The sequence below is a fragment of the Myotis lucifugus genome, unplaced genomic scaffold (assembly GCF_000147115.1).
Source record: "Myotis lucifugus unplaced genomic scaffold, Myoluc2.0 scaffold_63, whole genome shotgun sequence".
NCBI classification, from domain to species: Eukaryota; Metazoa; Chordata; class Mammalia; order Chiroptera; family Vespertilionidae; genus Myotis; species Myotis lucifugus.
In genome coordinates, this window is record NW_005871111.1 from 5,502,364 (window position 1) to 5,525,895 (window position 23,532).

General features: G+C 39.7%; 1 protein-coding gene across 1 annotated transcript in view; it reads left to right on the top strand.

The window, feature by feature from the left end:
- Positions 1 to 4,202: 4,202 nt before the first annotated feature.
- Positions 4,203 to 23,532, top strand: part of IL23R (interleukin 23 receptor) — a 68,747-nt gene continuing 49,417 nt past the window's right edge. The window contains exons 1-4 of the mRNA XM_006089810.3: positions 4,203 to 4,246; positions 5,313 to 5,415; positions 8,328 to 8,624; positions 17,313 to 17,436. Coding sequence (XP_006089872.1) covers positions 5,346 to 5,415; positions 8,328 to 8,624; positions 17,313 to 17,436 — 491 coding nt within the window. The 5' untranslated portion in view covers positions 4,203 to 4,246; positions 5,313 to 5,345. The remainder of the gene's footprint in view (positions 4,247 to 5,312; positions 5,416 to 8,327; positions 8,625 to 17,312; positions 17,437 to 23,532) is intronic.

The window sequence follows — 23,532 nt, forward strand, 5'->3', positions numbered from 1 at the left end:
GAGTGTTGGCCTGCAGACTGAAGGGTCCTGGGTTTGATTCTGGTCAAGGTCATGTACCTTGGTTGCAGGCTCCTCCCCAGCCCAGGCCCTGTTCAGGGCTCATGCAGGAGGCAACCAGTTGATGTGTTTCTCTCACATCAATGTTTCTCTCTGTCTTTCCCTCTCTCTTCCACTCTTTCTAAAAATCAATGGAAAAATATCCTCAGGTGAGGATTAAAAAACAACAATAACAAAAAACTTCTGCTCTCAAAGACATCATTAAGAAAATAAAAAGATTAGCCATAAACTAGGAGAAAATAGCTGCAGAACACATATTTGATAAAGAACTGGTTTTTCAAAACATGTAAATAACTTTCAAAATGCAATAATAAAAAAAACAACAAACCAATAAAAATGGGCTAAAGAACTATATACAGTACTAGAGGCCTGGTGCATAAAATTCTTGCCCTCAGGGGGTCCGTCAGCCTGGCCTGCACCCTCTCACAATCCAGGAGCCCTGGGGGAGTGGGCCTAAGCTGGCAGTTGGACATCCTTAGCACCACCGTCACTGCACTTAGCTCTCCCGCCACTGCCACTGTGCTTGCCAGCTGTGAGCCTGGCTTCTGGTTGAGCAGTGCCCCCCCCGTGGGAGCACACTGACCACCAGGGGACAGCTCCTGCATTGAGCGTCTGCCCCCTGATGGTCAGTGCGCGTCATAGCTACTGTTGTTCCACCATTTGGTTGATTTGCATATTAGCCTCTTATTATATAGGATGCCCCACTGATGTGGCTCAGTGGTTGAGCATTGACCCATGAACCAAGAGGTTACTGGTTTGATTCCTGATCAGGGCACATGCCCAGGTTGTGGGCTCAATCCCCAGTATGGGGCATGCAGGAGGTAACCGCTGGATGATGTTTCTCTTTCATCATTGATGTTTCTATCTCTCTATCCCTCTCCCTTCCTCTCTCTCTAAAAAAATCAATAAAAACATATTTTTAAAAAATAATAAAATTTTTATTGAAAAGATGGTAAGAACCACCACCAGCCCCCACACTATTTATATTTCTTCTTTCTTTTGGGTCAACATTTTCTGGTTCTGGCCACCACTTATTGCTCTAAGTGTTCTCTTTGAATCCTCTTATTTTTCTATATTGAAAAGAAAAAAATTATTTATTGATGAGAAACAGAAAGAAATGTCTATTTTTTGTTACAAGTGTTTATATTTATGCATTCAATGGTTGATTCTTTTTAAAAATATATTTTTATTGATTTCAGAGAGGAAGGGAGAGGGAGAGAGATAGAAACATCAATGATGAGAGTCATTGATTGGCTGCCTCCTGCATGCCCCCTACTGGGGATTGAGCCTGCAACCCGGGCATGTGCCCTTACAGGGAATTGAACTGTGACCTCTTACTTCATAGGTCAATACTCAACCACTGAGCCATGCCAGGCTAATTGTTGTTTCTTATATGTGCTCTGAGAGGGGATCAAACCCATACCTTGGTGTATCAGGACTACGCTCTAACCAACTGAGTACCTGGCCAGGGCTTAGTCTTATTCTAATTTTAGTTTCAATACTATTGATATGCTGAAATCATCCAAATTTAGATCTCCAATTCAAACTTTTCTCCCAAGTTTACCAATGTCTACAACAGCCTATTAGATAGTTCTCTCTGAATATACGCTAAGCATCCCAAAATCAACATGCTCAGAACTAAATTCATAATTTCCCCACAATCTCTCCTCCTTTTGTGTGCTCAGTTAATGTCATTATCTATTGGGTCAGCAAAACTAGTCACCAGAGTCATTCTTTGTGACCTGAATCCTTCACTTCCCACACGCATTGTTGACTGCACGATGCCAGAAGTCACCATTTCTTCATTGGTCACAACAGCCTGTCCAACCTGCCTCTACAGAGCTCTCAGTTCTATGTTCTCCTCTCAGTTCTTGCTGCCTTTGCTTTGCTTTAGATCCTCATCAGCTTTTGATTTTCATTAGCCTCCTAACTAGGCTCTTTTAAAAAATATGTATATATTTATTGATTTCAGAGAGGAAGGGAGGAGAGAGAGATAGAAAAATCAATGATGAGAGAAAATAACTCATCAGCTGCCTTCTGCACACTCCCATATAGGGATCAAGCCCGCAACTTGGGGGCATGTGCCCTAACCAGGAATTGAACCATGATGTCCTGATTCATAGGTTGATGCTCAATCACCGAGCCACTCCAGCCAGGCTCCTAACTGGGCTCTTTATCTTCAGTTCATTCTCTCCACTAATTAGAATTACCTTTCTAAAATCCAATGTAATTATGTTATTCATATTTAACAACCTTTGCTATCTCTTGACTGACATCAAGATAAAGGTTAAAATACTTAGCAGGAATACAAGGCCTATTACAATTTGCCATTTACCTAATTTTCCAGCTCAAATCTTATTCCTCTCAACCTGGAGAAATGCTTGCCAGTCCCATACATCTATATTACTCGCAAATTTTGTTCTTGTGAAATGTTTTCCTACACACGCTCCTTCACAGGCTGGAAAATTGTTACAAATCATTAAAACCCAGTTGGTAGTCATTTCTTCTGTGTGGGCTTTAAAAATAGTAATCTTATTTGTTGTATATTCCAGTGGTTCTCAACTCTAACTGCTCATCCTATCACCTGGGAGAGGAGGGCTTTAAACAATGTCAATGCCCAGCCTCTACCCACAGAAATTCAGACTGCATTATCGAGAATGAATCTAAGCATAGGAATCAGTTAAGTCTTCCTCTAGAGCAGCGGTTCTCAACCTGTGGGTCGCGACCCCTTTGGCGGTCGAAAGACCCTTTCACAGGGGTCGCCTAAGACCATCCTGCATATCAGATGTTTACATTACGATTCATAACAGTAGCAACATTACAGTTATGAAGTAGCAACGAAAATAATTTTATGGTTGGGTCACAACATGAGGAACTGTATTTAAAGGGCCAGAAGGTTGAGAACCACTGCTCTAGAGTATTCTAATGTGTGAGTTACTAAAGATACAAAAATTAAAAAGACAGTGTGGAGTTTCTGACTTCAAGAAGTTTGCAGTAGAGGAAACAAGTAAAATTAATCATCATTTACAAATAGAAAGAAGTGTATTAAAGTGAAAGGATGTGCATGTAGGACACACAGAGGAGGCAGGAAGAAAAGGCATGCCAGGAAAGGCCCCCAGTGAGGCCTACTATAAGCCAAGCAAATATTTGGTAAAATTTTTTATTAGCTTGTAGAATCCTGCTAAACTGTGAACCATAGTTTAAAGCAACTGATCTGTAATTTAATCACTGTACACAATACAACACAGGAACTGTTTTATAATCAATAACCATTATACTTTTAATGCCCAGAACAATACCTGGCACAAAGTACTACTAAAAAATGCTTGTTAAATAAATTAATGGTCTGGAATATTATGCAGCAGTGAAAAAGAAGGATCTCTTACCCTTTGAGACAGCAAGGAGGGACCTGGAGAGTATTATGCTAAGTGAAATAAGCCAGTCAGAGAAAGACAAGTATCACATGATCTCACTCATATGTGGAATCTAATGAACAAAATAAACTGATCAACAAAATAGATCCAGAGACATAGAAGCATAGAACAGACTGAAAAATCTCAGAGGGAAGGCAGGGGAGGGTGGGTGGATGGGAAGTGATCAACCGAAGAACTTGTATGCATATATATATGCATAACCCATGGACACAGACAATAGGGTGGTGAAGGCCTGTGGTGGGGTTGGGGGCAGGCTAGAAGGAGTCAATGGGAGAAAAGGAGGGCATATGTAATACTTTCAACAATAAATATTAAAACAATAAATTAATGGTCAACAGTAGCATTTAAAATTTTTCTTAAGAAACAAATTTATAATTAATATCAATGTTGCAAATTAAAACTAAGCATCATGTGTTTGGTGTCAGAGATTTTGACAGAGCATGTATATGTGTTCTACTGTTTGGATGAGATAGGTGAGTCTAAATTAGGCTGAGAAAACAAAAAGTGCTGAGAGAGCAGTTCACTTTCAGTAATCTGGGTTTTCCCAAACAGTGACATGAGAGCCAGTCATTTTGAATTGGACAGTGTGAGTTCCTCTTCAAGAATCTGAAATGTAGGTCAGGGCTTTGCTGACATTTCCACTTGCTTCATCGCTGAGAACCTGAAGTGATCACTGACAGGCAGGCAGTGGGGAAAGAAGACGGGACGTTGGCCTGGCTCTGAGGTGGAATTATGTGCTTCAAACGGACTGAAAGGTAAAGAGAAAATGAGCATCCAAAATACTTAAACACAGCTCTATTTCCTGTTGGAAATACATGGGCAAAGTTATTTTCTCTTATAAGTTCTTGTGGTATTTTATACAGTAAATAATACGGATGATAGTCGAATCTATAATATTGTCTGACATCACATCACCTTAGTATTTATTGTGCATAGTAGGTGAGTAGTTAACTTCTGAAATATTTTAGGGCTTGTTTTCACTATTATTTATAAAGATGACACCTACTATTGTTAACAACTTATGAAAGGGATCCCTATTTCATGAGTCATGAGAACCCCAGTTTTTAAAAATGTTATCAGATATTTTATGCTATTTGATGAGTTATGAACTTTGTTTTGTTGTTGTATGTTAAAGGCTCAAGGTTTAACTAAACAAATAAAAAAGTGAATAATGTTGATTATTGAATAACTGAATTATTAATAATGTAAGAAACTGATTACCTGAGTAATGTAACTCCAGTGGTAAACTCATGGCAATTTCTATATTATGCTTCTTTTGAGCTCTCCAGAGGTGAGTGAGCTTTCTGTAAATTTAACTGGTAACAACACATATGCATTTGTCTCACTTCAACTTTCTTCATTTTAAATGCCTTTTTACTGGTGACAACACATATGCATTTGTCTCACTTCATCCACTTCATCTTTCTTCATTTTAAATGCCTTTATAGATGCATAACCTGGTCAGGAGAAAAGTTCATCATCAGGATTTAGAGCAGAAGGAGATTTATGAAGAGAGAGACCAGATAAGAGGAACCGGATTATATCCAGGGTCAAAAGGTCCTACTGAGCTAATTCATAGTTATTTTTGAAGGGTGTTGAATGGCATTCTTTTGCTTTACTCCATATTATACCTCTTCACACACTAGTGACTTTTTACCATTTCCTTCCTTTCTTTCTTCCATCCCTCCTTTCTCCATCTCTCCTTTCTTCCTTAGCAGAGGTTCTCATCAAAGATAATAATAATTGCTAGGAAAAAATGTGATGCCTTTTATTCTTTTATTAAAATGTTAAAATTTAAACTTTTTTGTATTTTTTCTCTAGAAGGGAACAAGGAGCTTTTCCCTGCTTTCAGACATGAATCAGGTCACATTTCAGTGGGATGTGGTAATAGCTCTTTACGTATTCTTCAACTGGTGTCATGGAGGTATAGTATTTTGAATACCTATTGTTATCTTTTATTCAAATAAAGTATTGAGTGTCTAATATTTTCAAGGTATCATGTACGGTAGGATTTCTGAAGAACCAAGTTATTATATTGAGAAAAATTATATGAGCATAAGAATTATGTGGAATGAAATAAAAAAGACTCCCTCCTTCCTAAGGCACGATTCCTTTCTCAAGTACGTATCCCTAACGGAACCACCTTTAACTCCTATATAAACATTTCTGATAAGGAGCTTATTACTTTGAGTTGGCATGTTCTATCTCTGAACTATTATAACTGTTCTATGAAAATCCATCAAACATTTTGAATTTAATTCAATTCCACCGACCATTTGTCGAGGGTTATTCTGTGTCAGGCACACTGTGCTAAGCCTTTTATCCCTCACAACAACAACTCTGTGCAGCAGTATTGAGTGCTATTATTATTCCCTTCCTACAGTTCACACACACGTCTGGCACTAGGACAGACATAAGCAGTTTGGAGGAATCCAGGAAGGGGATCCTCAGAAGTTCAGACAGGACAGCCATATGCATTTAGGAGTTTCTATTGGAAGCAATGGTATTCTGAGGACGCATGGCAAGGACTCATTTACTGGGTGACAAAGCAACACCAAGGCAGGGTTCTAGGCCTTGAAGAAAACTTTCTAGATGATGCAAGTTACTCAGAGTAGTGGCAAGTGCAAAACTGTGTTCTACAGGCTGGGACACAATTATATTGGAGATATAGAGGCAGCCTCCTCATCAGAACTAGAATCCCTCCAGCAGGATATTGGACCCTTCCAGAGTCAGACCAACACTATCCAAGAAGATTTGGGGGAAATAAGGCACCAGTTGCTTTTTCTGGCTTCTTGAAAAATGATAAGTAGGACTTCTGTTTATCGTTCAAGTGATTAATACAGAGTATAGAGAAATAAGATGGGTCCCTGGGATGTGGCATTAGAGACCTTTTAGCTGTCCATCAGATATTATTTTATATACTAGTGTCCTGGTGCACATTGAAAGGAAATTAATTAGAAGAAATATTTTACTATTGCTATTCACCCTTTCTCTATAATAGAAGTGTCAACCAAATTCACGATCGACAATGACAGATCAAAACACACGTGTGCAATTGATGCCACCGAGAGCTTTATATATATTGCGCATGTGCAAATCACCTTAGCCTTTTATATATATAGATAAACTTGCTTAATTAGACCTGCTTTCTGATCTAGCTGAACTTTTTCCAGCCCAGTGAAGCACCCTAACTTCTCTTTTAGGTAATTATCAGCAACACAGCAGTAAATATCAACATGAAGCAGATTATTATTGTAGATCATGCAGGGAGAACAAAGGGTAAAATATTTAACTACAGCAATGTTTGACTATATTCTGTGCAGTGAGAAAACTTGAAGTCATTTTCAAGTTCCACCATTTCTTACTTCTTTTCAGTTGGGTCAAGTTCCTAAACTTTCTAAATTTTCGTTTTCCGGCTAATGAAAAGAAAATAAGATTCTACCGAGTCTCCTATCTACCTACTCCAGGACTTCTGTGAGGATCAAATGAGATGAGGCACGTGAAAACACTTCACAAACATTTAGTTAAATTGTAAAATTTTTGCACTTGGCTATAAAGCAAGTCCGGTTCCTGGACTGAAGAAGCTCCAAGGAGGCTAGTCGCTAGGGAGAGGAAGCCAGGCGTTGCTATGTGACGTCATTACTCAACGCCCACAGTGACCGTTTCTGGGCTGGGCTGTGGGCCGCATTTTGCGCCATGGGGTCTTGGCAGTGTTGGCTGCGATTTGGTGGGGTATCACTCCGGGATGGTGGCAGGCAGGGCCTGTGTCCCACTTGGGGGAAGCTGAGTGTTGCTTTGTTGGCGCCAGGTCCATGGTGCCGTTTAATTTTAAATGGCCAGTGCGTGTCATGGTAGCTCCTGCGTCGAGTGTCTGTCCCTTGGTGGTCAGTGTGCGTCATAGCGACTGGTTGGATGGATGGACACTTAGCCTTTTATATATATAGATTATTTTTCAATCTGCTATGAAAATTTTTAATATAATCCAGACTATCTTTTCCAAGTTTTCTACTAGAATTTTAGTTACCCTTTTTAAATAGCTTTGCTGAATTAAAAAAAAATATATATACCATGTTTAACATTCCTCTGACCAATCCAAGAACCTTATTAAAAAGAGAAGTTAACATATTTTTCTGTGACCTATTCTTATGCAATCCATGTGACTTCTGTGTATTGAAAAATTATTGATTTAATAATTCACTGTTAATATCAGTGTATTTCTCTTTAATCCATCTATTTCTTTCTAACATGAATGTATATTACAATTACATACATTGTTTTGCAATATTCTTTTTAACTTAAAAAAATTCTGAACATTTCCCATATTATTAAATTAAGAGTGAATTTTAAGTGGTTACCAAGCAATAGATTTCTGCCATAAGTAGCAGTATGGTTTTATTCATTAAACTCTGAATTTTCTGGTAAAGTAGCCTTTATTTAAAAAAATAATTAAGACAGATTGATTAGTTGGGATTTAGATTCTGTAGTGCCAAGTGTCACATCTAATCTTACCTTTCAAAAAAGGTGTAGCCTCATAATTCCTTGGTTCTCTGCTTTAAAATAAGAGAGCTAATTATACTTGCTGCTTAGACAGAGAAGCTTAAAGGCTGATACTAGTTTTTTGTCATGCTCCTGCGTCTTAACAGAAGCATAGTAAAAATACATGGCAATAAGCTAATCAATTAAAAGATACATTTAGTGCCCCAACTTTTTCCCAATGGAATTCATTTAATTAATAGAAAAGAATACATTTTAAAAGTAATAGCCTATTTTTTTTTTTAAAATCTCCTGCTTTAATGTTTTATGCGGAATTTATTCTTTTAATCTACTTATTTCCAGGAATTACAAATATAAACTGCTCTGGCCACATCTGGGTAGAACCAGCCACAATTTTTAAGATGGGTATGAATATTTCCATATATTGCCAAGCAGCAATTAAGAACTGCCAACCAAGGAAATTTTATTTTTATAAAAATAACATCAAAGAAAGATTGAAAATCACAAGGATTAATAAAACGACAGCTAAGCTTCGGTATGACAGCTTTCTGGACCCACGTGCCTCCCTGCGCTGCACAGCTGAATGTCCCGGATATTCTCAAGAGACACTGATATGTGGGGAAGACATCTCTTCTGGCTGTAAGTGTGTGGGGTGCATTCACAGTCCAAATAAAAGTTCGTCTAACAATCACTGGTAACCACCAACTTGTCTAAAAATAGAGGCAAATTGATATAGTTCACTTCTTCTATTAGTTTAACACAGGAATTGCAAACTTAAATGTCTCCAGGGGCCAGATTGGTGGAATAAATGAGTTACAAAAGCTGGTGGGATCTGTGCAGAGAGGAAAGCAGAGATATGGTCTAGTGGGACAGCCACTGCCCAGCTCCAGCAGGTGTGAGGGCTCAGTATTCCCAGAGTTTTAGACTCTTTAGAAGAAGACTGAAATATGAACTTTTAAAGTGAACTCTATAAATGTTACCATGTTACCAACAGCTCCAAAAAAACAATTTTTCAACAGTTACCTGGTCAGATACAGCATAGAGGAGAGGCAACAAACTCAGGTGTTAAATGTTTTTTTCATCTGTTTTTCGCTTATGTGTGTTTTTATTTTTCCAAATTAATATCATCAAATTTGAAGCAGATCCACCTGTAAAATTGTGAAGCTATGATTTAGGGAGAAAAAAAGTTGCAAAACTAGCTTTGTGTTCTTGCTACACTCCTTACCAGCTGTGTGACCTTGGGCAAGTTGCTTAAGGAATCCAAGCCTCAGTTCCATATCTGTAAAATGAGGCAAATTATACTGACTGTGGTAAACCCTTAATTTTAATAATTTCTTTTAAAGCATTTTATACACTTTAAAGTACAACCAATGTGCCTAAGCCCTTAAAAATACATCCTTTGGACAAAACATGGAAGATTCTGATACAATTCCCTGCTTCTAATCCCACTGCCCCAATTTTTTTTTTTTTTTTTTAGTCACTAACATTTTTCCTACCTAACAAACAAATTTTATTTTATTTTAGTGATAATACATCTTAATCTGCTCCATAACAAATTTTTTTTTATTTTTCGCTAAAAGTATTACAAAGGATATTACATAAGTGTCCTTTTTCCCCCCCACCCTTGACAAGCCCCTGCCCTCCCTTACCCCCCAGTGTCTTATGTCCATTAGTTATGGTTATATGGATGCATACAAGTCCTTCGGTTGATCTCTTACTCCCCTCCCTCCTGTCCCCCAACCCTCCCTGGCCTTCCCACTGCAGTCCAACAATCAGTTTGAGGCAGCTCTGCCACTGTATTTATTATTGTTCAAAAGTTTGTAATGGTCTTAATTATCCATGAAAGAGTGAGATCATGTGGTATTTTTCCTTCATTGACTGGCTTGTTTCACTTAGCATAATGCTCTCCAGTTCCAACCATGCTGTTGCAAATGGTAAGAGTTCCTTCTTTTTAACAGCAGCATAGTATTCCATCGTGTAGATGTACCACAGTTTTCTAATCCATTCATCTACTGATGCAATTTTGAATCATTATGTTTATTACTTTAATTATTAAGAAAAAATATATCAAGTTAATCTTTAAAATATTTGCTAAATTCAATTTGTGTTCAAGCATTCTGAAGATGTTTAAATTATTAGAGTAATATGGGCTGACTTGCATAATAATATACTTAATTCTTTGTTGTACTATTATGAAAGATGGATCAATAAGTTCAGCACTGTTTTAACCCAGATATTTATTCCCTACTAGAGGCCCGGTACACAAATTTGTGTACGGGTGGGGTCTGGCCAGCCTGCCCTAATCAGGGCCATTTGGGGCCGGCAGGGGGGAGGGACTGCGGGAGGTTGGCTGGCCCTGTTTCCGTCCGGCTGGTTGGCTGGCTGCAGTGCGAGTCATAGTGACCACTCATTCCAGTCGCTTGGCTTTTATATATATACTAGAGGCCTGGTGCACAAAAATTTGTGCACTCTGGGGGGAGGGGGGGGTCCCTCAGCCCGGCCTGTGCCCTCTCGAAGTCTGGGACCCTCGGGAGATAATGACCTGCTGGCTTAGGCCTGCTCCTGGGTGGCAGAGGGCAGGCCCAATCCCTAGGTGCAGCCCCTGGTCAGGCTCAGAGCAGGGCCGATTGGGGAGTTGGGGCGACACCCCCTGTCATGCACAGAGCAGGGCAGATCGGGAGGTTGTGATGCCACCCCTAGTCACGCTCAGGGTAGGGCCGATTGGGGGGTTGGGGCACCGCCCCCTGTCACACTCAAGGCAGGGTCGATAGGGAGGTTGTGGCGCCACCCCCTGTCACGCACAGAGCAGAGCCGATCAGGGGGTTGAGGAGCTCCCCCCTGTCACTCACAGAGTAGGGCCGGTAGGGGAGTTGGGGCACTGCCCCCTGTCTCACACAGAGCAGGGCTGATCAGGGGGTTGGGGCGCCGCCACTGTCACACTCAGGGCAGGGCCGATGGGGAGGTTATGGCTCTACCCTGTCACACACAGAGCAGGGCCTGTGGGGGAGGGGTTGGGGCGCCGCACCCTGTCACACACAGAGCAACAGGGTGATCAGGGGGTTGGGGAGCTCCCCCCTATCAGGCACAGTGCAGGGCCGATCAGGGGGTTGGGGCACTCCCCCATGTCACACTCAGGACAGGGCTGATGGGGAGGTTGCGGCTCCACCCCGTCACACACAGAGCTGCAGGGCGATCAGGGGGTTTGGGCGCTGCCCCCTGTCATGCTGATCCCGGTGCCGGGAGGCTTTGCGGCTCCGCTGATCCCGGTGCTGGGAGGCATATTACCCTTTTACTATATAGGATAGTGGCCTGGTGCACGGGTGGGGGCCGGCTGGTTTGCCCTGAAGGGTGTCCTGGATCAGGGTGGGGGTCCCCACTGGGGTGCCTGGCCAGTCTGGGTGAGGGGCTGGGGGCCGTTTTCAGGCTGGCGGGTAACTGAAGCTCCCAACCGCTCCTTTTTTTCTTTTTTTTAAATTCTGGGCCAGCTTTAGCTCTGAGGCTTGGCTCTAGCTCTGAGGCCTCAGCTTCTGAAAGCAGGTTTCTGGCCTTTGTTTACCTTCTGTATTTGAAACAATGTTGCGGTCCTGCTGGCTGAAGCCTGGCTGACTAAAGCAGGTTTCTGGGGTTTGGTTTAGCTTCTATATTTGTTACAATGTTTCTTAGAGTTGCAGCTCAGAGGCCGGCAAGGCAGGCGGGGAAGCTTGGCTTCCTCCTTCACTGAAGCAAGCAAGCCTCCCTGTTTGCGTCAGCTGCCAGGCTGCCGGCCGCCATCTTGGCTGGCAGTTAATTTGCATATCTCCCTGATTAGCCAATGGGAAGGGTAGCGGAGGTACGGCTAATTACCATGTTTCTCTTTTATTAGATAAGATAGATGACATCTAGGCCCATTTTCAGTGAAGGTAGAGGGCTTTGGGTATGTGCTATGTTCTCTTCCTCCACACTTATGAGAATCAAATCTGAGTTCTTACTTCTTCACCTCCAGACCTTACCTAGTAAGAGCCAGACCACTTGGTCCCTAGAATGGATAACTAAAAAGCAGGGGATCTCAAATAAGGCCATTGTCCTATTTAACTCTGGTTACCTGATCTTGCAAGAGTTTCAAAAAAAAGAAGAAGCCCTGGCTGGTGTGGCTCAGTCGGTTAGGCATTATTCCTTGCACCAAATCAAAAGGTTGCTGGTTTGATTCCGGTCAGGGACACATGCTCAGGTGGGTAGGCAGTAGATCAATCCACTCTTACATTAATGTTTCTTTCTCTCTCCCCCTTCCTCCCTCTTTAAAAAAATCAATAAAAATATTTTTTTTAAAGATAGAGAAGAAATATGGGAGGTGGTAGAAGTACACTGAGGAAGAAAAGTAGTTGAAAAGGAAGTAGTATATCTTGGAGTCAAAGAATAAGGCTGGCAAAAGTATGCCTTAAACTGATAACAACATGCTAAACTTGCCCTAAATTGTGGTAATTGAAACCACAGGCAGACATCTTATCTGATGTATGAGGACTCTTTACCTTGTCCACATCCTCAGGAAATATAAATAAGCCTTAATATTTAACTACTTCACTATTTATCCTTTGGGGTGGGGGTGTTGAGATAATATATAATTTTTTCAGAGGGCAAATTAGCAACTTCCACAGTTATGAGGAAAGGTTAGTTTTTGATTGAAGCCAGAGGAAGAAAGAGGCCGAAGAAGCATGGCCTCCTTCCCTGAGCTGCAGTTTGGGTGATAGACTACTACCAGGAACTCTCCCAGTGTTGGCTGAGGGCCTCTGAGCCCCCCACCCCCAAAACCATTGGGTGATGCTTAAGGTCAGGGAATGGCCTTTGCTCCCCTTCTAGGACAATATAATGAAGCACTTATTCTCTGCAAATGGCTGCTTAGAAAGAACATCACTCTTTCATTTATTTACTTTGTGAGTTGTAACTTCTCACATAGACCTCTGGTTATGAGTATGGAATTGTAACTGCCAGGTAAAAATTTACTCAAACCCCTGGATTGAAGAACCCCTGTGTCCTTGGGTTCTGCATTCTCAGCACACAAAACTTCCTTTTTAAGTAGGTCAGAAAAAAAGGTTTTTGAGGGTTTTTGTGGTACTCTAGAAATCACATTGCTTTCACTGGATCACTTTGATCACAGGATATTTGTCCTGTGAGCTTTACTATGTCAATTTATCGTTACTGCTTCAAACAAAATGATCATATGTATATTTTTAGACTGGAGACAAGTCATAAAAGAGAAGATAAATGAATCATTGCTTTCCCTGAAAAGTTATCTATCTATCCCTCTATGTATATTTAAAATGATCTGCACTTTAATGTGTAATTTGTGAAACACAAACTTATTATTACAATTTTCATTTCTAGCCATAATTTTAAACACATCTTGGTTTCTTGTCTGTGATTACATGCATGCTTATTATGGGAAGTTTGTTCTAGCAAAATAACACCAATCCTGGAATCAAACACTAAGAGATGCCTTTATGCATTTAAAAATGCCAAATTAAAATAAACCTTACATGGGACAATCACATCACCACTTAATCATTTATTTAAAAGTCTAAACATCTTTGACTTAAATTTTAACCATCTTTGATCTCTACTTACCTTGATAAAAGCAGACTTGTTATCCAACAAAAGTCCTGAATATTCATCTTTAGCATTGCTATTAAGTAGCATTACTGGCACAAGCAGGTTGGTTTGTGCTGTCCTTGGAGAAGGAATTAAGGACTGATCTTTGTCAGAAGCACTGGGTCTCTTCTCATTTTAAGTCTGCTTATGATTATCATGTTATTAATCAAGCCAATCAATTCATGAAGTATACTTTATTGAGAGACTGCTATGCACTAAAATGTGTTAAGTGCTAGAAAGTCAAAGAAGAGGGAGTCACAGACTCTGCTTTCAAGACACTCTCAGTAGAAAATGATCTCTGTCTAGACTCTGAATTAATTAGAAACCTGGCCTGTGATTAATAAGTGCCCCAATAGGGGAGGATGGCATTGGTAGGCAAGAGCAAAAACTTAAGCCTCATCCTTGTATATTTCACGGTACTTTTAGTATCTAGTTGTAAAGTGGGTTTTTATTCTTGAACGTTGAATAACCTGGAAATGAGATCTAACAACAATTTGGTCTTACTCTCATAACCATACTCACATTCCCATCTTTACATAGCTTCACATTAATATTACAAACTAGAGGCCCGATGCACAAAATTTGTGCAAGGGGTTAGGCCCCCACCACCGTGGTGGCCACCTCTGCCTCAGTCCCCAACGCCACAGCTTTGTCCGGAAGGACATCCGGTCTAATTAACATATTATGCTTTTATTATTATAGGTATTGTGCTTATTTGTGTGTGTGTGTGTGTATATCTATTTGGCCTTTTGCAAAGTTAATAAATCATCAGACATTTATAACCCTGAGCATTCACTTCAGATAGAATGCTGTGGAATAAATAGCATATCCCAAAATATTGACAGTTGTTTTTCATGGTGACTAATTCAATGATACTCTTATCTGAAACCAGAAAACAAAAATAATTTCAGCACAAATCACTGTAATCATTGAGAGACCACAATTCAATCAATATTCAAAATGACTTAAATGTCTGTGTCCACAGCTACCACTTTCAAGGTGCAAATAAAATTTAAAGCTTTCTTTACCCTACTTGGCATCCTGTTTCTCCCCATTGTAACTCAATGCTACAACTCACAAAAATGTTATAAAGTACTTAGTCTATTCTTACTGTTTAAAATCATTTTTAATTATAAAATCAAATTACAGTCAATGCATAAAGTTTTAAAATTTTTAGACCAGCAAAAAGAAGTACTCATTATCTCTATAATTCCATAATCTCACTAATAGAATCCCTCTTTAATAATTCAAAGTATCTTTCAAGTTTCTCTATCTCTCTCTTTCTATCCCTTAATCCCCATCTCTCTGTCTCTCAAATGAGACCACTATACTATACTACATCACAATTTGTTTTTTTCACTTTATCATATGACCATTATTTAATTACTTACTAAACTAATTAAACATACATAATTGTATTCTACATTGTTTTGGAATGTATTTTAGGAGTGCATTATAGTTTATTTAACCTTATGTTAGGTTATTAAGTTTGTTTCTAAATTTTTATTAAAATAAACAATACTTTAAGAGGCAAATTTTTTAGCTAAATGACCATTTCATTAAGAATGCAATCCTAGATGTAAAATTGCTGAGTTGCAAGGTATTACTCTAGCTTCTAAAGATTATATGTAAAGTGTTCTCCATAAAGGCTGTAGCAATTTGCACAAGTGTGTTAGAGGATTGTCCTTTGTCCATTCCCACACTGAGGATTGCCATTTTTCAAAATCCTTGCCATTTTATAGGTCTAAATGATACCTATTATCTTTTCAATTTGCAATGAGGATAACTTTTTTTTTGCGTTTTATTTCTGATTTTACAAGTAATATTCTTGGTACATAATTTGCAGGTGACCTGCAAGAAGTATATTTAGATTTAAGATAAATCTTTGGGTATAACTTCAGGTGCACAAATGTCTGTACATTTATTCTTTATGAACCTCCATTCTGCCATTTGTCTGGTGTTTCTCTGAATAGTCTAGTTTCCCAGACAGGATTGCACAGGTAGGCACAAGCTGAGAGAGCAGCACCTGAAAAGTGAGATTTAATCAGCACTCAATATTTCCATACTTCTTTTTTTATCTTTTTCTTGGTAATTTATTACTGGATGGTGTAACTGAAAATTCCAGGTGCTGTTCCATAGTTGTTGGGGTTTCATCAGCTCCAGAAGCCCCAAGGGCTCCAACACTATCATCAGAACTCTCTGATCTTTTCCCATCTCTTGGGTTTTGTCTTCCCTGGTGTTGACTTCATTCTTAAATAGGCAGTTTCACTATGACAGGGAGATGGCCACCAGCAACTCACAGCTCCCTATTACTCAGAGACAGTAATTTCAGGGGGAAAGAGGCTGCCTCTTTTACAATGGCTCCTGAAAAAGTCCCTGGGAGAATTCTGATTGGTTCATCTTGAGTCATGTGGTCATTCCCAAGAGAAATACTTGATTAATCAGCCTAGGTCAAGGGCATACTTCTCTGTGGAGCCTAGTGATTGATAGCCCTTGGGGTAGCAAGGGGATGAGGTTGGGAGTGAGGGAGATGTCAGTGTTAAAAAGGGAAAAATGCTAGCAGACAAAATCTAATATTTTTCTCTATAATATGGCCACTAATAAGCACAGAGGAAGGTTGGAGGAAGGGAGAAAGGACCTGGAAATAGAATTCTGTGGTTACCAACATTTTAAAAAATCTTATTTTTACTGTGGTAAAATAGACACAACATAAAACATACCATTTTACAATTCCTAAGTGTACAGTTCTGTGGCATTGAGTTCATTGTTGTGCAACCATCACCACCATTCCTCTCTAGAACGCTTTTCATCTTGCAAAACTGAAACTCTGTATCCATTAACCATCAACTTCCCATTCCTCCCTACCCTCAACCACCGACAACCACCATGTTACCATTCCACTTTCTATCTCTAAGACTTTGTATTCTAGATACCTCATATAAGTAAAATAGTACAATATTTCTCCTTTGTGTCTGACTTATTTTATTTAGTATAATGTCTCCAAGGTTCATCTGTGTTGTAGCATGTCAGGATTCCCTTTCCTTTTATGGCTGAGTAATACTCAATAGTAGGTATGAACACTAGACTTTTAAAGTGGAATAGATGCCAGAGGAGAAGTAGAAGAACCCTTTGGAGAACTCTTTTACAGGAGCCAAAAGGTACAGAAGGTTTCAAGGAGGGTGTGACCCAAATATTAAACGCTGCAGAGGTCCAGGTCAATAATGACTGCAAAGAGATCATGGGATTTATTGATTAGGAAATCATTTAAGATCTTACCAAATGTGGTTTTGGTGGAATTGTGGGCTGAATCTTGGTTGTTGGGGTTTACAAGTAAATAGGAGATGAAGAAAAAGACCAGTATAGTGAATTCTTAAAAAAAAAAAAAAGTTTAGCTATTAAGAAAAGGAGAAAGATACAGTGGTAGCAAAGAGAAGAGAGTTTAGGGAGATGAATTCTTTTTATTTTATGGGAGGAACTTGATCACATTAATATCCCCAAAGAAGTAGAGTATATAGAGAAATCTATAAAGGAAAGGAGCAGTGTTTGATGGCTGAGTGGGTTGCAAGGTGAGGTGGTAGGGAATGAATGAGAGAAGTGCTGAGGGGGATTGACCTGTTTTCCCAAATGAAATGGAAAGTTTATCAACTACTTTATAAAGAACTCCATGTTTCTATGGTGGCTCCTAAGCGATACATTTTGTTGCAGATCCACCAGATGTCCCTGACGAGGTAACCTGTGTAATTTATGAATATTCAGGCAACATGACTTGTACCTGGAATACCGGGAAGCCCACCTACCTAGACACAAAGTATGTGGTGCACATGAAAAGGTAGGTTCCTTCCTCAACACTATAAATAAGCAATTCCACGGCAGTTCAGCCAGTCCTTCACCTCCGGCAGGGACCCAAGAAATGAGCCCCAAGCATGAACGGACACCCTGACTACCCCCAGCTCCCTAACCATGATAAGTGAGGCTACCACAACCCTTTCACGCCGTTAATACTTTCACTCTGGGGGGCAAGGTTTTCTATAACCTTTCTAACCTTTTAATTCATTGATAGGAAACTGGGGGCAGGAGCCTAATGGTTATACCGCAGCACAGTTTTAGAAGGACCTCAGCTTAAAAATCCCAGAGCTATCTTTCTAAGGTTTAGGCAATTTACCCCATTTCTCCAAATGGACTTCTCCTTATCTTTGAAATGGGCCTAAAATAGAACCGATTGCACAGGTTTGTTCTATTTATTTAAATGAAAGTTGGCTTTTAAAGTGTGTGTCACAGCGCCAGGTCCATAGTTAGCACTGAATTAAATTTGGTGTCAAGTAGGCTGAGCAACTTTCCTGGTTTTCCTGAGTCTGAGGAGTTCCTGGGACACAGGACCTTTGGTTTTAAAACTGAAAGTAATGATTGAATGAAAGGAATCGTTTTCTACTTGGAGTTGAGGAGGGCTTTGTAGAAACGCTCCTTTGTTATGTTCTAACAATACCAGACTACAGGAGCCAAGACCACCAGGCAGCCAAAATCTCTTCAAGTTTTATGCTTAAAGACAAATGATTGATCATAAAAGTTATATTACTACATATAAGTTAAATTGGGGGGGAGGGGATGCATGTTTAGTTTCTACTATTCAGAAACTGCAACATAGGAAAAGATTGATATGAGAAAATCCCTTTCCATTCTTCCATGTACATAGTTCAAATATTCCTATGTTACATTTCAACCGTACCCATGTACATCAGTCTGTGTTGGACTCCTCTGTTACTGTTAAAGATGGAAATAAAATCATTAACTTGAAAAATATAGGCAATTTGGGGTAAGTTGGTCACCTTGTTTATTTTTTTTAAATCTTTTTTTTTTTTTTTTAAAGAATGCCTTTAGTCCTAGCCAGGTGGCTTAGTTGGTTGGAGTGTCATCCTGTGCACCAAAGGATTTCAGGTTTGATCCCCAGTCAACACATATAGCAGGCAGCCGATTGATGTTTCTCTTTCACATTGATGGCTCTCTCTCTCTCTCTCTCTCTCTCTCTCTCTCACTCTAGCTCTCGCTCTCCTTCTTCTGTCTCTAAAATCAGTAATTAATAATAATAATAATAGTAATAATAATAATAAACATATACTCGGGTGAGGATTAAAAAAAATAATGCCTTCAGTAGTTTATTTGAAGCATACTATTTTTTTCTCAAAAATTTCACAAACTACTTACTTAAAAAAATTATTAAAGCCTTACTGTTTGGGAAGCACTGAGCCAAAGGCTTTATATGTGCTACCTCATTTAATCCCCTATACAACCCTGTGATGTACGTAAGATTCTCTCCCCCAACACCCCCCCCCCTCCCAATTTTCATAAGCAAGGCTACAGAGGCTTAGCAGGGTTAGGCAATGTGCCCAGGGCCACACAGCTAGAGAGAGGGAGAGGCAGGTTCTGAATCTGGGTTGGCCTGACTGCCTTACCTCTAATTGCCTTACTTTTCTGCTGAAATCGTGTAGAGAACCAGATCACAGGGCATATTTAATAGATTCTGTCCAGGTCTCATCAATATGGAAGAGAATAACCTTCCAAACTTGCTCTTCTTCTCTACCTTTTAGGTGCTCAGAATAATTGTGATGAAATAAATCATAAAAAGTAACACCTTTTCATTCAAGAAATTCTGGGTAAAAACTAGACACCTTTCTGAGTACATGGCTAAGCCCGGAGTTACTAGCCATGTGCCAAGGGCAAGAGCTCACACCTTTCATTCTGAGCAGGGGTTTAACAGACGTGGTCGGGCATTAAAGGGATGATGGAAGCGATAAGAAATGGGTTGCACTGAGGGACAGAACACAATGTGCTAAGCCACGTGCTCCGTGTGCACTTCATGTGCTTATGGCTTCAATGCTCAACTCAACCTTGTGAGGTAACTATTATTATTCCCATTTTCAGAGGGCTTGGCGAGCTCCTCTTGTCTCTCCAAGGTCACTTGGCTAAGACATAGGGAACCAGGGTTCTAACAAGGGTCTGAGTGTTCATTAACCTCACCCCTTGCCTTGGGGGTAAGATAGTCTCCAGGAGATGAAAAAAAGGCCAAGAAAACTAGAGTCTCATTGCTAAGTCCACTTCGGAATTGTGAAAATGAGGGCTCTATGGGAGTAAACTCCACAGTCCAAGCTCACAGAAAAACGAGAAGTGCCAGACTGACAGGGAGCCTAGATCCTTCAGGATTTTTGCTATTTCCTGGACCCTTTTACTATCTCCTGATCATCGTTGGTTGGTTAGTTTTTAAAAATGTAACAGCTTTGTTGATTCAATATATGATACAATTCACCTTACATAAAGTGTACCATTCACAGAGTTTTAGAATATTCACAGAGTTGTGCACCTATTACCACAATCAATTTTAGTCCATTTTCATCATGACCAAAAGAAACCCTGTATCCATTAGTAGTCACTCACTATTTCTCTTCAGCGTTTCCAGCATTCTCTATGGATGCCTATTCTGGCTGAATAATGCCCCATTGCATGGATATATCCCACTCCTTAGTTGGTGGAATTTGGGTTGTTTTCACTTTTGGGCTGTTATGAACATTTGTGTACAATCTTTTGTGTAGACATATGTTTTCATTTCTCTTGGGCAGATACTTAGAAATAGAACTCCAAATAGAACTGCTGTGTCATATGGCAACTCTGCCTAACCTTTAGAGGAACTGCCACAGTGTTTTCACATTCCCAGCAGGAGTGTGTGAGGGTCCCAATTCCTCCACATCCTGGCCAACACTTGTTGGTTACTGCCATCTCAGTGGATGTAGGTTAATCCTTTTAGGTCCTACTAACCCGCCTTCTCAGAATCTTGACAGTAAAATTGCCTTGTAAATTTGGAACACACATAGCACAATTTGAGAAAATACATCTGTTAGCAAAAACTTGCCAACCACCACTTGATTTCCTACTTAATGTCATAAAAATATTCTCCAAATAGTTCATCAGATCATTTATTACAGATTTCTTTTAACATTAATTAATGCACTCTAAATTGAATATGTTTAAGTGATTTGCATGTGGGTTTTGAGGGACACATTCTCTTTATAAAGTGAAGAATACCTGTAGTGAGTGATGAGTACTGAGATTGTTCCATCGGAAAGAACAAGGGCTTCAGAGTTTTACATTTGCTTTCCAGTTCTCAGACTATCAGTCAGATGTCTTTTATGATGCAAATATCAAAAAAACCCAAGCACTGTGACTTGAACAGGTGGGGCTTTATTTATATCAAGTCGTAGGTGTAGTTAGCACAGAGCTGGCTTGATAATTCAATGACACCACAAGGATCTAGGCTCTTTCTGCCTTTCTCCTCTGTAATCTTGTGTGTTGACCTTAAACCTCAGATGCTTTACCTCCAGGCTTCTCATCCAAGTGCCCTGTGGATGGAGCTTAGTACTGTCATCAACATTATCCGCCATAGTTGTTAGCCGTGTGATCTTGGAAAAGTTATTTAGTTTTGCTGAACCTTAGCCTCTTGTGAAATGAGGATAAGTAATACCATACTGGGTTATAAGAAAGCAAATTATAAAACTTATAAGAAAGCAAATGATAGGAAATGCTTAAGACATGAACAACACAAAGGCAATGTTAGAGTATTATGGTGACACTCAAGGTGGACTCCCTAGGCTTATTTAATTCGTTCTTCCATCAAAACCTGACTGATGTGGGAGAGAAATTTAACATAAAGCCATTAAAAAATGATCACTTACAGGATATTAGAAATAATTACTTTATTTACATTATTCTCAAGTAATAGTAATTTTGGACAGATTACTAGAAAAAGATGTTAAATATGCTGAGACTCATTTTCTAGCTATTGTACATATGTCAAGAGTAAATTCACTCATTCATTCAAACCGGAATGTTCACTCAGTCTGGCCCATAATTTTTGTTTGTTTTGCTCACTGCTGTATTACTTGAGCCTAGAATGCCAGTGCATTTTCCTCTTCACAGTCTAGTTAAAGAATAATAATAAAAGGTCATCCTAATATATATAAAGAGCTAGGTGCCGTCACAACTGAATGGGTGACTGGTTACCATGAAGTGCATGGAGCACCTATCAGTCCCCCCCTCCCCCGGCCCCCGAGCCGCTCACCATGAGGGGTGGGACTGGGGGCTGTTGAGCGGCAGTGGCGGGCTGCTTCGCCGGATGGCCCTGAGCTTAGTGGAGCAGTCACCTGGCGGCAGCGAGTTTCAGGAAGCAGTCGCGGGGTGGCAGCAAGCTTCGTGGAGCAGTTGAGGGGCAGGGGAAGCCTCACGGAGCAGTCTCAGGGTTAGTGGAGCATCCCGGGGTGGGGAGCTTCACTTAGCATCGCAGGGCGGCAGAGGCCATGCGACAGAGGCCAGGCTAGGCCTGGGGACCCTAACTGCGCACAATTTCGTGCATGCTGGGCCTCTAGTATATTATAAATTATAGCCAAAATCAGATAAACCTAACAACAATTCTGAATTAATGGAGTCCAGATTAATGGGATTTGATCATATTTTAGAGAAGACATAAAAAATTGGCATAACCATGAAGGTTCTCCTCTAGCAAATTCAAAGATGAGCTTCTGTAAGCACAGATAAATATCTGTTCATCTTGTAATTAGAAACACACCCCTGAGTTGAAAAAAATTAGAGAAGAGAAAATCAATTTTTCTAACTAGCAAAAAAATGTTACCTCCCAGGAAAAAGCTGACTTAGAATGAATTTTGTGGTTGAAGTAGTAAGTATCGGATTTAAAAAGGCTCCTCTTGATCCAGGGTTCTTTGTGTATTCTCCAGTTTGGCAGGTAGGTAGAAATCAGCATTTGTAAGGTTTCACTTCCAACACATGTGGTTCTATTTTCCAGTAAAATCACAGATATTGACAGGCATTTTACCTCCACCCACCCACTTATTTTACCAGTGACAGGAAGGTGGCATTTCCTCCATGGAAAATCAGGGCTTCCTTCTATGTTGGGTTGAAGTTATAAAGTAGAGGAATTGTGTATTACTTCAAGAATTTTGTTCAGTGCCTTTGTAGTGACCATATCAACAGATATGCATGGCCATTCACATACCCTTCTGTATAATTATATATTTTGCTATGTATCAATGGATAGTGATAAAAAAAATGAACCTCTGCTACTAAGTGTCTATCTACTGATGTCCTAATACCATCAACAGGTTCATGTAAATATGTTTTTATCTTGGAAACTTGTAATATCTGGCACAGTGCCTTCTACTCAATAAATGCTTGTTGAATGAAAATTAATGAATGATGGCGGCCCTTCATTCCATTCCATCCAAAATAACAGTAAATATTTATTTAGCATTTGTGTCTTCTTGGCATCATATTAAATTCTAGAGATTAAAAAGTATACACACTGTCTCTGTGCATGAAAAATTCATACATTTTTTAGAACAATGCCAATGGTGGAATTTTCAGGTGCCAGGAAAGACCAATAGGGCAATTACTTTTAGATGATATATAATTTCAGACCCCCTAAAATCAATTGTTTATTCTGCCAATTCATAAGATCTGCTTGTTTTTGCCACACCTTTTTCATATTCATAACAACCAGAAAGAGTTCTTAGATATGATTCTAAATATTTTCATGGCTCTGATGTTATGTTTCAGTAATTCTTTTAGGACTTGATGGGCATCTCACATTTTAAAATCCCTTTCCTCACCAATTCTGTACCTGTACTCAGAAAGCTAACTGTGGCTGGGGACAAACACAAACTTACTCATATTACTTTCTATTCATGACCACTAACCTCAACTGGGCCCAGAGAGTCACCCAGTAATCCCACTACATTTCAAATGGCCACTTCTCCACATAATAATTATTTCTGTTTTCTCTCATCTCTGGTCTCCAACATTCTTCATTCTTTACTGATGACCTGCTTCCTATTTCTTTAAGAAAATAGGAGCCATGAGAAACACCACA